This window comes from Rhinatrema bivittatum, chromosome 6 (genome assembly GCF_901001135.1).
Source record: "Rhinatrema bivittatum chromosome 6, aRhiBiv1.1, whole genome shotgun sequence".
NCBI lineage: Eukaryota > Metazoa > Chordata > Amphibia > Gymnophiona > Rhinatrematidae > Rhinatrema > Rhinatrema bivittatum.
The window spans coordinates 84,990,763-85,006,423 of record NC_042620.1 but is presented as its reverse complement, the minus strand read 5'-3'; the positions used below and the strand labels follow the sequence as shown (position 1 = coordinate 85,006,423).

Sequence of the window (15,661 nt, the reverse complement as noted above, 5' to 3'; positions counted from 1 at the left end):
TCAACCATGCCTGATGGATGGGAGAGCTGAATCTAAATCCCTCATACTGCAGCACACCTTATTACAATGATCTGCTTCTAATTTAAAAAGTACATATTTGAATGCACTGTTAAATCCAAAGTACTCTGCTTTTCTGTAGGTTTACCCTTACTTGTCCAGAGAACAATTGCAAGGACAATTATTATACAGGAAGTGGTAGGAAAAGGTCGATTTGGTGAAGTATGGCGTGGAAAATGGTGTGGCGAAGATGTGGCTGTGAAAATATTTTCCTCAAGAGATGAAAGGTCTTGGTTTCGTGAAGCTGAAATTTATCAGACAGTTATGCTGAGACATGAAAACATCCTTGGTTTTATTGCTGCTGACAACAAAGGTACTATATTTTCAAGCATCAAAAATTATTTTAGTACTAAGAAGATCAGTATCTTTGAATAAGAGTAGGAAACATAGGGCACTTTTTTAAGCAAAATTAAAATTGTAATCACTAAATCACTATTATTGTGTGATAAATACAATTACATGACCATCATAAAATGTCAGTATGGAAAGATGATTCATGATAACTATGAAGAATAGTTCGGTAAAACTGATGTGCAAATTAGGAAAACATTTACTGATATATAGTAGGGATGTGAATCGTTTTTTGACGATTTAAAAAAATCGTCCGATACAATAGAAATTTTCATGATTTATCGTGAAAAATCGTTACTGGGGGGAGTATGACATAGTGAGGGCAAAAGTAGCGCCGGCACCATTTTGAATATTGGCAATACGGCCCGAGTGCAGGAGGTCGCTCTTGGACCCCCGCTGGACTTTTGGCAAGTCTTGTGGGGGTCAGGAGGCCCCCCAAGCTGGCCAAAAGTCCCCGGGGGTCCAGCGGGGGTCCGGGAGCGATCTCCTGCACTCGTGACGTCGGGTGACAGGAACCAAAATGGCACCAGCGCTACCTTTGCCCTGTCATATGGTAAGGGCAAAGGGCCACCGGCGCCATTTCTATTAACGCAGCCGTGGCCCGAGAGTGGGAGATCGCGCCGGGACCCCCCCCTGGACCCTAGGTAATTTAAAACATTTTGGGGGGTTCGGGAGGGTGGGGGATTTGTTTTAAAGGGTCGGGGTGGGTTTTAGGGTTGTTTTGGTGTGCCGGTTTTCCTGCCCTCCCCCGATTTGCGATTTTTTTTGACGATAAATCGGGGGAATTGCTATTGTATCGCGGCTCTAACGATTTTTGACGATTTAAAATATATCTGACGATTGTTTTAAATCGTCAAAAAAATGATTCACATCCCTAATAAACAGACCCTTACCAAATACAGAATAGAGCAACTATAAAGTAGAAATACAAACATGCAGACAAAAACTAAACTGGAAGCCACAAGAAGCCAGACACTCTATGCAGCGCAACAATGAAAAAACAGAACCATCACTATTCCTCAAACATCAAACAATAAAATCAAGAAATAAAATAAATACATAATCACATTACTAAAAACATACTAATAACATTATGTTTAAAAAAGCTGATGAATAAAATTTCAAATAATTAAATCTCATATACAAATTTTTTTAAATGTCCCAAACAACAATAAAATATTTCAAAACAGCAAACATATCAATAACACCTGAAAAATAAAACTGAAAAGATTTTAAAAATTCATGCTCTCCATACCTGGGAACTTTTGATTTCCAGCTACCCTGAGATTGTCGTGGATTAGTGGGAGTGGGATAGACAAAATTTCTCCTCTTTCTTATAGACCAACGAAACTGGAGGGTAGGCTGTCTAGGAAAGCCGTTAGGAAAACAGAATGGATTAGATGCCCAAGGTAGTCCAAAAAAATGAGCTTTATTTGAATGGAGACGTGAACTTTTAAATATGCCCGACTCAGGCCGAGTTTCGCCCCACTCAGGGGCTGCCTCAAGGGCTGTATATAATTCGTCTTTAATGTGTATGAGTGTACTCTCATAACATTAATTCAGAAGTTCACCGATGGTCTGGTGGTAATGCATAAAATTTTTATGGAGGCAGCGATCGTGTCGCTGCTTTTCGAGTGGGGACGACACTTGATCGCTGCCTCCATAAAACCTTTTTTGCATTACCACCAGACCTTCGGTGAACTTCTGAATTAATGTTATGAGCGTACACTCATGCACAATAAGGACGAATTATATACACAGCCCCTGAGTGGGGCGAAACTCGGCCTGAGTCGGGCACATTTAAAAGTTCACGTCTCCATTCAAATAAAGCTCATTTTTTGGACTACCTTGGGCATCTAATCCAATCTGTTTTCCTCTTTCTTATATACACACACAAGCTCATACACACATACTCTCCATCTTAGACAAACTCTTATCGCGTCCAGCTCTTCATTGGTTGGGATCTGCCAGCAACCCCTCATCTTCATTTTATCCGTTGGCAAGTTGGAATCCGCCTGAAGCCCCTATTCTCTTTCTCACACACCCACATACAACCCAGGCAGCTCCCACTCTCTCTCTCTCTCTCTCATACACACTCTCACTCAATTACACACACACACACAAACACACAGGCTCCCATTCTCTCTCACACACAGACCCCAGAAAAACTCCTATTTACACCCACACACTCCATGCAGGCTCCCGTTCACATTCACCCAAATCCCAGGCAGGCTCCCATTCTCACACACAGACACACACCCTGCCCATCCCAGGGTGCATCTTGAGATGAGAATACAGGAAGTGCTAGCACCACCAGTGTTGAATATCGCAAGACCAACACATGAGGAAGAGCTGCCAGACAGGCTTACTCTTCTGCTGTGGCCTCCTGCCTATTCCGCTGCTGATAGGTTTGGGTCCACTGGTAGCAGCACGGGCCTCTCCCTGCTTCTGACGCTGCTCTACCGCGTGTGCCACCCTATGCAATTGCATGGTTTGCACACCCAGTGGCGCCAGGCCTGCAGCTAATGCACTCTACATCTTAGAGCAGTGTAGATCTGAAATGCCTCATTATATACCTATCTTCACTCTATTTGCCTGTATTTGGCCTGTTGCACACCCTGTGCTCCAATTTTAAAAGCAAATATTTTTAATTGCCAGCTTGCCAAACTAGCTGTTTGCTTCAGCTCTTTTCTGTTCTCAAAATAAATGAATCAATCACTCTGCACAGTTCTTCAGTTCAGAACTTAAACATTCTGTTTCATTCTAATTAAGTAGTTTTTTAAAATTCTCTACTGTGGCAGAATATAGACAGTAGTTTGCACCATCTTTCCACCCACCCACCTGCATCCCTGTAATTAATTATACTGAACATGACCAACAATGTGAACATTCAGAGGTCAATATTCTGTAAGACAGTGCGTAACAAGGTATTTGGCTAAAGTTAGCTGGATAACTTGGCCTAGATATTCAGTGGAATAAATGTCCCACTGAATATAGTCACCTAAAGTTATCCTGCTACATTTAGCCAGATATCTTAAAAACCTAACCAGCTATGTTTGAATAGAACTGGCTAGGTTTTAATGTTATGCAGCTGTGTGTGACCTCATAATACCTCTTAACCAGCCTTATTCAAAAGATCTCTAGTTAAGTCGCATCAAAAAGAAAGCAAAAAAACAAAACAATGGGCCTTTAGGCCTGTTCCCTCAGCCCCAACAAATAAATGGAGCTGTATCATCCGACCCTCTTTCACCTCTCTAACACTCCAATTAAAATAAATACAGCAGTGGAAGCTAAGGCTTTGAAGCCAACCCCCCCCCCCTTCTTTCCCTGTTTTTGTCACAAAACAATCAATCCACTCTTTCCCCCCTCCCTCCTCATCCACCCACCCACAACCTCTATCTAATTCCCAAGAGCCCCTTGGACCTCACAGGAACTTCCTCCCCTGAATCTCCAAACCTCCGCTACCGGTAGTTGTTCTAACCTCCTCCCGTTACTTCTGAATTTCTCTGATAATTCTGGAAGTATAGGATAATGTTATATCTGGCAACCAAGATCTTGGCCCAGCTGCTATTCCATAACAGAGGTATCCTGGCCCATTCATTTCACCACACTTATCCTCTCGTACAATTGTAAATAGAATACAGGCAAAATTTGGAGAAAAAGGGCTACAGCTTTATTATCAACATAATAATACTTAGGCAACAAAATCTTCAATAACATCCCATCATTCTCACCGAAGTCTGACCTGGCATTCTATCCACCACACCCTAGTATGATAGCTGACCCCCCAGGCCTACTGACCTGTAGGCATAGTACAACTCATCATCGCGCACAGGAGCACTTCATCAAGGAATGGACAGTTCCAACATCTCTACAAAGATCCAAAGCTCAGGTACATCCACCACAGGCATGTACCAATCAAGAATCTATACACTAATGTATACTTTGTTTAAGTGTTGGATACGAGTTTGTACTTAATTATTGACCTAACACTTTTCTGTATTTATATTGTGACACACAATAAAAATTTTGAATTTAAAAAAAAAAAAAGAATCTATATGTGACCCCAAAAAGATGCAGACCGTGATCCTCCTGGGAATATATCTTCCATGGCCTCTTGCAAGGTGTTATTAAACAAGACCAATCAGAAAAAAACCAGGGCAAGGATCCCATGACCAAGAATACAATATATGAACAACATCCTGAGAACACAGCTAAAAGTCAACCTGCCTGTTCACTTTCCTAAAACTTTGCTCCCATATAGCCTTCTCCCACATTTAGGCCATGGAATGATATCAGACTAGCAGAGTATTGTAAGAGGAAACAATGACAAAAGCATTGCAAAGTTCTTCCAGTAGTATCAATCATCTAAATGACCATTTGCTCAAGTTGTTGCCATCCAAGAACATACTCAAGACCTCTGTGTGAACCGGGAATCTGCCTTAGAGGACATCATGGGCAACAGCTGGTCTAAATGCATGCCTTACTGTCTGAACCATCTCAGCATGACTCCCAGATGGTCAAGCTCTAATTTAGGGCCATAAAATTGCTCATGAGTCCACTTGTGCACCCAGGTCACAAAATGAATGCCCAATAATCCATACCATCTTCAGGTCATGTGAAATATCTGTAAGGAAAAACCCACAATGTTAGTTTTACTCTCAGTTATCTGCCAATATATGAAGCAAAGTCCCCTGACTGCCACTGCCCAATGTGCTGAATGACCAAATTAGACAGGCCAGCCTCGGCCGCACTTGTTGCAGCACCAATCCAAAATGAGTGAGTGCCAAATTGACAAGTATCCAAACCAAGCACACATATTTCCTTACCCAGTAATCTGATACTTTGTCAAAGGGGAAACATTCTCCTGAACTGAAAACTGCACATCCCCCTGCTGGCCAGAGACTCACAAAGACCTGAACTTTACAAACCAGGCAAGTCACTAAATTGACAACTGTTCTCAACACCAACCAAGAGCTGACCCTGGACTGATCCGTTTTTGAACAATGAATCTGCAGACGAACTCGCTCACTCTCTACCATTACATGCTCCTGTAACAATCCAGACTGACCAGCCCCACAAAGAGAGGGATGGACAAACACACTTATCCTATATGCCCCAAAGAAGGCCAAAACAAAAGTGGCCAGAAACAGGCATGTCTCAAATTCTGAAAAACACACATCTGCTACTACCTGCTGTATCTCTAACAATAAATTATGTATAATCAGGTGTATAATTAGGAACCACTTCTTCCTCTTTTGCCTATTCTGTAAGCAAGCACCGTTCAAGAAACCTACTTATAGGAAAACTTTACCCATGCACCCAGGAGAAAAAGGAAAAACAGGAAGTGTGGGATGACACTGCTGACTTGGATAAACCTGCTCACAGATAGGATTCAATGTGCGGCACCAACAACTCATCTGCCACTGGATCTCAATCCTAACCCTGAAATGAAAGTAATTCCATGGATGGTGCTAGAGATGAGTACAATAAGCTCCATGCTTCCAAGTCCCAAAATGCCAGAAGTAATTGGGAATAGGAACTCTGCCTCCAGTGCTATCCTCTGGAATAGGGTCAACTAAGAATGAGATAAAGCATCAACAATAGAATTATTGATACCTGGGACGTGCTTAGCTCAAGCAATCAAGTTTAATTGCAAACAAAACAGCATAAACTCCTGCAAAAAATCCAAGACCAGTATGCACCTAGTAGATTGCCTATTAATGACCTCAACCATGCCCAAGTTGTCACACCAGAAAATTATCTTCTTATTTGGGAGCTTCTCGACCCAAACAACCAGAAACAGCAGAACAGATAACAGTTTCAAAAAGGTAATATTCTTTGTGATCCCCACTGCACCCCAAGCTGCAGGCCAAGCAGATGCACACCATGACCCCAAGCAATATGAATCAAAACCAATGCCCCTTGCTACATTTGTAAAAAGCAAACAGAGCAAAAACCTTTCACAAAATGACCTTCCAAATAGGGCAGATTTGAATCGAGCAGTATTTACCAGGTTCCTTCTTAGGAATCATTGCGCCAAGGGGGATAAAAGCATCCTATCAAAAGGAGGGACAGCAAAATGACCCCCCCCCAATCCATTCTAGTACCAACTCATCTAACAACTTACTCACCACCATATCATGAACTCAGGACACCAATTGTGAACAAGGAACCATTGCTCCCTCCCATGGGCCCAAATAAGGAATAAAAAAAACCCTCAGACAACCCTGGAACAAAACAATGGAATCATCCTTCCTGGGATACTTGTCCAACCAAAGCTGCATAGCTGAGGTATTGACCAGTGTAGGAGCTCTAGAACCCCCCCCCCCCCCCCCCCCTATTATTTAGCAGCTTCTGGCTGCCCAGAAATAGACTTTTTGATAGGTTGATTTGATGCGCACTAGGACCAGACGTTTAAAATTACAGTCTAGGAAAATGGAGGCAGACTGATCGAAATGCCAGCATATGTCTGGCCCATCTATGGGCGATTTGACTGGAACAGCAAACACAGTGGCTTCTCGAAAGGAGTGACCTATCCCCACTGCAGACAATTGACTGACCCCAAGAGATTTGATAGTCATCTGCTTTAAACACAAATCCAATCCTGGATGCTTTATGACATGAAAATATTCTCTTCCACCTTCCACAGTAGTTCCTGTCTTAATTGAGCTAGGCTCATATGTCATTATCCATATTAGCAGCCAGAATTGTATCAGTGTAGGCCAACAAAGTCCCATACTAAGAAGGATCCTAATGACCTGTAACACTGCCAGATGAAGGAAGCACCTCATCCAATTAAGACTGTCATGCCATCTTCTCCTTCATACCCTGAACCTCCTATTTTCTTATCTTTTTTCTTCCCAGATTTCTTCATGCCCTGGCATCCCTCCAGCAAGAAAATATCAAAACATTGGCATTTTTTTTATCTTGCTCCTGTATGGACCTGTACACTCCCTTTCATAGCTCAGATATGGCCACTAAAACTGGTGGGCCCCTCTCACCACTAGGAGGGTGCTGAGCTTCCACTGAACTGAGACTGGTAAATAAAGAAGATGAGGAACTGGAAGTGTGGACTCGAGGAACCTGAGGTGTTCCCACATCTACGCCTTCACTTATGCCACATACACTCACTGGATCCACTATATGATTTCCTGTCAACTTATCCCCAGGCACCCCTCCCCCTCCTGTACATCTACTATGGAAGCCTCAGATCACTGCCCCCCTCCTCCACCCTGAGTGATTTGACAGGCATGCTAGGAACTCCATCCGGTTCTTTGGAAGGTCCAGACGCCCTAAGAATTTCAGATGCTGAAGCCCACAAACCATTAATGGGTGATTCCACCGTTTCTCCTCTCTGAATGCTCCTAATCAATCCACACCAAGACCGCCAGAAGTGCTTGCTGAACCTGCTTAGAAGAAAAAACACAACTGTCCCCAGAAGCAGCTACAAACACCTGCCCCCAAAGGCCACTAGGAGGATCTCCAGAATGGAACTGGTTCAAGCACTGCAGCCCATCCCTGAAGCCAAGACATAAAGCCTGCCAGTGATCCTGGCTTCCAATCCATGCCGGGTCCTTGCTGGTTGAAGACTGGGCCTGCTGAAGAGGTGTGAGGTACCCAGTTCTTGGACCACCTAAACCACATGGACCTGAGCTAGATGAGCTAATTTTGTAAAAGTCTGTACCCAAAGCACCAGGCCCAAATTGTATCCCAGTGCTCTTCCTACCAACTCCAATAAAGATGGAACTAAGATCACAGGAGAGGGGCCAATGCTTCTCGCATCCATTATCAGTAAAGCCTGCCCAACAGCCAAAGCCCCAACACCCTCAGGGGTCCATGCTCAAGAAATGAGCACCTACATTGTCCCTGGTGGCTGAATCCCTGGCCAGTGCTGCCACATGAAGCAGGCAAGGCCTCGCCCTGAAAACAACGTCATCACTGGCAGTCAGTGGGGCTCAAGATGCACGCAATGGGCCTCCACAAGGTCACACATCCCCACCATGCCCCAACCTTCCTGCTACTGCCGGGGCCTCCACTGTCAAGGTGGAGGGAGATATTACACTGCTGCATCCAGGAGAGACAGCTTTGACTGGTACAGGAGGATCTCATGATGGGAGTAGAGCAGGTAGACCAGGCTGCCAGCTGTGGGACACTGGCTGACTATGGGATGGGGGAGAAAAACATCCATGCTTTCCTCTCCAGCCCAGTAACAAGCCTGCAGCAGAACAATCCTCAGGAGCAACCCTAGGAGTGGCAAAAGAAGTGGAGAGGATCTGTCTTCCCTCCATTATTCTTGCCCATCCATTCTCTTTGTCCCCTGCTCCTCTGAACCAACCAGCATGGTTCAAAGGTACACATAGATCAAATATGACAACTGTCCCCTAACTTGATTCCCTTTCCCCTTCCCCTTTACAAACTGTCCTCTCTCCTCCTTCTCCCAGTTCCAATGGATTTACACAAGGAGTGGGTGTGGCTATGTATGTGTGTGTGTGTGTGTGTGCAGGGGGGGGGGGGAGGGAGAAGGGGGGCTCAGTGAGAGCCCATGGTGGGAAGATCCCAGAACCCATGTTATCTCTGGCAGCCCAGGAATCAACCTGGCTGCCCTTCCATAATGTTATTAAACAAATCAAAGTGTTACTGTCTAGGAAACCTGCCTCTCCCACAGGTGCTTCTTATAACCTTGGTCAAATTAGTTCACCTTCCATAGCCTCAGATTGGAAGTCCTCTTGGGCAGGAATTGTAACTTGTCTTGAGCTCAAATTTGGAAAAGGTGAAAAATTAAATCTAAATCTGAATGCAAGCTGTATTATATTACATCTAACAGGAAATATAATCATAAGATTCAAAGAAGAATTGCAATGGCTAAAAACACTTTTCCAACTACGAACATTTTAACAAATTAAAAACTTAGTAAGAACTAAGAATGAGAGTATCATGTGCTATATAAGTTCCATTATATTGTATGGATCTGAATACTGGATGATATCACCCACTATGGAAAATCATATCAAGTCAGCAGAAATTGTTTTTTTTTTTAATGAAAAATGTTGAAATACTATTGATAGAACATATTTATTTACTTATTTATTTCTCATTTCTTATATACCCCTCAACAGATTCCTGATCTGGCCAGAGCGGTTTACAAGATACAAACTGTATATACCAATTTTAAAATAAATAAAACAAATTAAAACAATTAAAATACATAATACCCAAAATGAAACAAAACATTTTAACCCCCAATATTTACAATATTACAAATGAGGATGTTCTTCATAGGGGAAGAACTTAAAGAACAGTGCTTAATACCATCATGAAAAGGAATTGCAGTTTTTAGAATACATTTTTAAAAAAACTTTATGGGTCCGATATTCAAAATTAAGCATTTATTTAAGTTAACCAGATAACACTAATCTGGTTAACTTAAATGGGACATTCAGCAGCATAGCTATATTACTGGATATCCATGTATAAACCTTTACTTAGCCGGATATGTTTGAAAGTTACCATCCCTAAGCACATAAATCCCTGTTTTATACTTGTCAATTGTGCATTGGAAATCATCATTGGGGTTGTATCGGTGTAAGTACGGGCGAAACTTGAGTTCACATGAACTTTTACCCAACTTGCAAGAGGTGTTCCAAGGGGAGGAGTCATAGAAACATAGAAATGACTGCAGAAAAGGACCAAATGATCCACCCAGTCTACCCAGCAAGCTTATGCTTATGCCAGTTTCTGCTGCACTGTGCAGGTTACCCTTATGCTTATCAGTTTCCCAGACCATAAAAGTCAGGACCCTCGGATGTTATTTGAATCCAATTTCCCTTAACCCTTGCCGTAGAAGCAGAGAGCAGTGATGGAGCTGCATCAAAAGTATCAGGTTTAGTGATTAAGGGTAGTAAAAGTCGCATCAGCAAGTTACCCCCATGTTTATTTGTTCCCCAAACCGTAAAAGTCTGGGCTCTCGTTGGTTGCTCTCTGAATCCTATTCCCCTTTTCCCATTGCTATTGAAGCAGAGAGCAATGATGGAATTGCATTAACAGTATCAAGGCTTATTGTTAAGGGTAGCAACTGCCACACCAGCAAGTTACCCCCAGTTACCCCCATGCTCTCTTTTCTTTATTTTCATCATTTAGGGATCCACAGTATTTATACCATGCCCCTTTGAATTCCTTCACTGTTTTCATCTTTACCACCTCCTCTGGAAGGGCATTCCAGGCATTTACCACCCTCTCCATGAAGAAATATTTCCTAACATTGGATCTGAGTCATCCTCCCTGAAGTTTCATTTCATGACTCCTAGTTCTATTGATTTCTTTTCAACAGAAAATGTTTGACGATTGTGCATCATTAAAACCTTTCAAATATCTGAAGGTCTGTATCATATCTCCCCTGCGCCTCCTCTCTTCTAAGGTATATATATATATATTCAGATCCTTCAGCCTCTCCTTATAAGTCTTCCAGTGCTGCCCCCTCACCATTTTGGTCGCTCTTCTTTGGACCGCCTCTATCCTGCAAATATCCTTTTTGAGATACAGGCACCAGTACTGAACGTAGTACTCCGGGTGAGGCCTCACCAAGGACCTGTACATGGGCATTATCACCTCTTTTTTTCTTACTGGTTCTATGCAGCCCAGCATTCTCTGGCTTTAGCTATTGCCTTGTCACATTCTTTCGTTACCTTCAGATCATCAGACACTATCACACCTCTCCTAGTTCGTGCGCATTAGTCTTTCACTGCCCATCACATGCAACTCTTTTGGATTGCTGCACCCCAGATGCATGACTCTGTACTTCCTGGCATTGAATCCCAGCTGCCAAATCTTTTACCACTCATCAAGCTTTCTTAAATCACTTTTCATTCTCTCTACTCTTCAGGTGTGTTCACTCTGTTGCAGATCTTAGTATTATTTGCAAATAGACAAACTTTATCTTCTGTCCCTTCTGCCATGTTGCTCACAAAGATATTGAGCAGAACCGGTCCCAAAACTGATCCCTGTGGCACTCCATTTAACATTGTTCTTTCTTCAGAATAGGTTCCATTTACCATTACATGATGTCTCCTATCAGTCAACCAGTTTGCAATCCATGCTTCTACATTGGCACCCACTCCCAAGCTTCTCAATTTGTTCACAAGTCTCCTATGTGGGACCGTATCAAAAGCTTTATTAAAATTCAAGTAAATCACATTGAGCTTTTTTTCCTGATCCAATTCTCTAGTCATCCAATCAAGAAAATCAATCAGATTTGTCTGACAGGAACTTCCCCTGGTGAATCCATGCTGCCTCAGGTTGAGCAACCCACCAGATTGTAGATAGTTCACTATCCTCCAATCTTGTGGCACCACTCCCATTTCCAGGGATCTATTGAACAGGTCCTTCAGCGGACCTGCCAGTACATCTCTGAGCTCCCTTAGTAAGCTGGGATGTACCTCAACTAGCCCCATGGCCTTGTCCATTTTCAGTTTTCCTAGCTCTTCCCATACATTCTCTTCTGTAAATGGAGTTTTGTCAACTCTACCCCCATGCACAGTCTTGTCAACTATTGAAGGTCCTTCTCTAGGGTCTTCTTTAGTAAACACTGAACTGAAGTATTTATTTAATATTTCTGCCATTTCATTGTCTCTCTCCAAATATTGATTTTTGTCACCTTTCAATTTCATTATACCACTTTGGACCTTTCTCCTTTCTCTGATATATCTGAAAAATGTTTTGTCACCTTGCTTTACCTCTTTGGCAATCCTTTCTTCTCCCTGACTTTTTGCTTTCTTAATTTCTTCCTTCATCTCCCTCAGTTTCACCAGATATTCCTGTGTTCCTGTTTTTGGGATCCTTTACATTTCTTGAATACTGTTTTTTTTTTTACTTTATTTTATCAGCCATGTCCTTTGAGAACCAGATCGGTTTCTTATTTCTCTTACTTTTATTTACTTTTCTAACATATAGATTTGTTGCCTTTGTAATTGCTCCTTTTAGCTGGGACCACTGTTGTTCCACCTCTCTCATTTTCTCCCAGTCTTCTAGCCCATTTTGATAAAAGTCCATATTTTTGAAATTGAAAACTCAGGTCTTTGTGTGACCTCTCTTTCTCACAGGACAAGCAGGATGGTTGTCCTCACAAATGGGTGACATCGAGGATGGAGCCCACCACGGAAAACTTCTGTCAAAGTTTAAACAGAACTTTGACTGGCCCCTACTGGGCATGCCCAGCAAGGCACTGACCCTGCAGCCAGCAGGGGTCTCCCTTCAGTCTTCTTTTTTCCGCGCAGCAGTTGCCACGCGGTGAAAGGAGCTCTCTAACCACGTTCCTGACAGGAATTTGGAAGTTAATTTCCTAAGAAAATTTGCCCCTCAGGGGTCTCCCTTCGACAAATTTTTAGTCATCTTACGGAACCCGGTAAGTTTTTTGCCTTTTTCCATCGACTACCGTCGAATTTGGCCCTTGAGGCCTGTTGGCACTTACCGATCCCCAGCCTAAATTTTGGCTTCAGGCCATGGCAACGGGGTTCCGCCGTTGTCCGGATTGTACCCGGACTATGTCCATCACAGACCCCCACAGGGTTTGTGTGATGTGTTTGGGTAGTGAGCATGATGTCCTGACTTGCACCAAATGTGCCTTAATGACACCCAAGGGTCGCAAAGCCAGGATGGAGAAGATGGGGCTCCTCTTCCATGCACCCACCCCAACGCCATCGATAGCATCGACGTCATCGGAACCGGCACCGTCGAAGTTGTACCATCATCGTCAACCCTCCGGTGACCGTCCGCCATCGATCGCTTCTCGGCCATCGACTCCCGTCCCTTCCCCGGATGGGCGAGGGGATCGGAAGGAAAAGCACCGCTATCGACGGCACAAATCTCGGCCTGTCGAGGATCCACAGCCATCGACCTCTGCTCAAGCCGAGCCACCGACAAAGAAGCCGCGAACAGACCGGACACCCTCCACGTCTCGTTCGCAGGCATCGAGGAAACCCTCACCCTCCCGGGGTGCGGGGGCCGTGATCCCACCGGTTACGGTGGTCCCTCCGGCCCTGCCTCAGCCTCCCTCTCCCGTCGAGCCGGGTATGGTTACCCCTGGTCTCCGGGCAGAACTGGACCGGCTGGTCCAGGAGGCCATCGAGAAAGCGATGAAGAAATTGCAACCTCCATCGGCACCGTCTCCGGCACCGGTTCCAGTGCCGCCCCCGGCACCGACACCGGCACCGGCTTCGCCACCGAGGAGGGAACCGACCACCGAGCCGTTGATACAAGCGCTAGCACCGCTACTGAGCCGCATGGAGGCGCTCATGACGGCCCTTCCATCGGTGATTCCAGTGCCATCGACAACACCACCGTCTCCGACTGGATTTTCATCGGCAGGAGAAACACCGTTCCGGATTCCCCCTTCCGGGGTAGTTCCATCGGTGCCTTCTGGTATATCTCCACCGATATATCCTTCGGTTCCATCCATTCCACGCCAGGCACCGATTCCATCGACAGCACCGAAGCCATCGATGCCATTTCTGGTTCCACCTACGGCACCGATTCCACCTCGGTTTCCATCGATGCCTTTAGAGCCTCAGCCAGGTCCATCAGGGTTACAAACCCCACTTGATCCCTACGATACCTGGGGTGATGATGATGATACATCTTCTGACACGGATTTGCCTTCGCCTCCATCTCCTACAGAGAGTAGAAAAAGATCTCCTCCTGAGGATCTATCTTTCATTAACTTTGTGAAAGAGATGTCAGAAGTTGTACCTTTTCAACTACAATCTGAAGCTGATGACAGACACCAGATGATGGAACTCCTTCAATTTCTGGATGCTCCAAAAATCATCGCTTCCATCCCTATACACCAGGTGTTTTTGGATCTGCTCAAGAAAAACTGGGAATCTCCTTCATCAGTGTCCCCAGTTAACAAAAAAGCTGACTCCACCTACCTTGTACAGTCAGCACCAGGTTTCCAAAAACCTCAACTGGATCATCGCTCTGTTGTGGTTGAGTCCGCGCAGAAGAAGGCCAAGCGTCTTAAGCCACACTCTTCTACCCCACCTACCAGGGACAACAAGTTCCTAGATAGTGTTGGACGGAAAGTCTATCATGGAGCTATGTTGATTTCACGCATAGCTTCATATCAACTTTATATGACTCAGTACAACAGAGCCATCCTTAAGCAGATGCAAGACTATGCTGACACGTTACCAGACCAATACCAACCGCAGCTTCAAGCCCTTCTTCACAAGGGATTTGAGGCAGGGAAGCACGAGATTAGGACTGCCTACGACATATTCGATGCTTCCACAAAAATTTCAGCTACAGCCATCTCAGCCAGACGTTGGGCTTGGTTAAAATCATCCAACCTTCGCCCAGAGGTTCAGGATCGTCTTGCTGATTTACCCTGCTTAGGCGATAATTTGTTTGGAGAGCAAATTCAGCAGATTGTGGCGGAGTTGAAAGACCACCATGAGACGTTGAAACAACTCTCATCTGTCCCACCTGAGCTGACCTCCAAGCAACCGCAAAAGAAAGACTCTAAGAAGTCATTCTTTCGACCACGCCGTTATTACCCTCCATCGGCCAGGCCTCGTCCAGCTCGATCCTCTACTAGGCCTCAGCCGCGTCAGCCTAGGAAACAAAGGCCTACTGTAGCCCCTCCTCCTGGGCCTGCGGCTGGCCTTTGACTCCCCTGTAGGGAACACATGCCAAACCCCTCTTCCGGACATCCCTGTAGGAGGTCGACTGTACCATTTTCTACAACCTTGGTTGCAGATCACCTCAGATCAGTGGGTGCTAACAATTATCGCACAGGGTTACCACCTCAACTTCATAACTCTTCCGGCAGACTCCCCGCCTCTTCAAGCGTGGAGTCTATCCACCCATTTGGCTCAATTACAACAGGAAGTATCCCTTCTTCTGCAATCAAATGCTATAGAACCCGTTCCTCCCTCTCAACGAGGCAAGGGATTCTATTCCAGATACTTCCTAATACCAAAGAAATCAGGGGGACTACGTCCCATTTTGGACCTTCGAGCCCTCAACAAATACCTTCAAAAAGAGAAGTTCAAAATGGTAACCCTAGGCGCGCTGCTCCCTCTGCTACAAAGAGGGGATTGGCTGTGCTCTCTCGACCTCAAGGACGCTTATACCCACATTGCGATCACACAATCCCATCGCAAATATCTGCGGTTTCTAGTAGGCCACGACCATTATCAATACCGTGTCCTCCCTTTCGGTCTAGCTTCTGCCCCACGAGTCTTTACCAAATGTC

General features: G+C 44.6%; 1 protein-coding gene across 1 annotated transcript in view; it reads left to right on the top strand.

Moving 5' to 3' along the window:
* Positions 1 to 15,661, top strand: part of ACVR1C (activin A receptor type 1C) — a 225,552-nt gene that overhangs the window by 135,419 nt on the left and 74,472 nt on the right. The window contains exon 4 of the mRNA XM_029605529.1: positions 140 to 370. Within this exon, the coding sequence (XP_029461389.1) occupies positions 140 to 370 (231 nt within the window). The remainder of the gene's footprint in view (positions 1 to 139; positions 371 to 15,661) is intronic.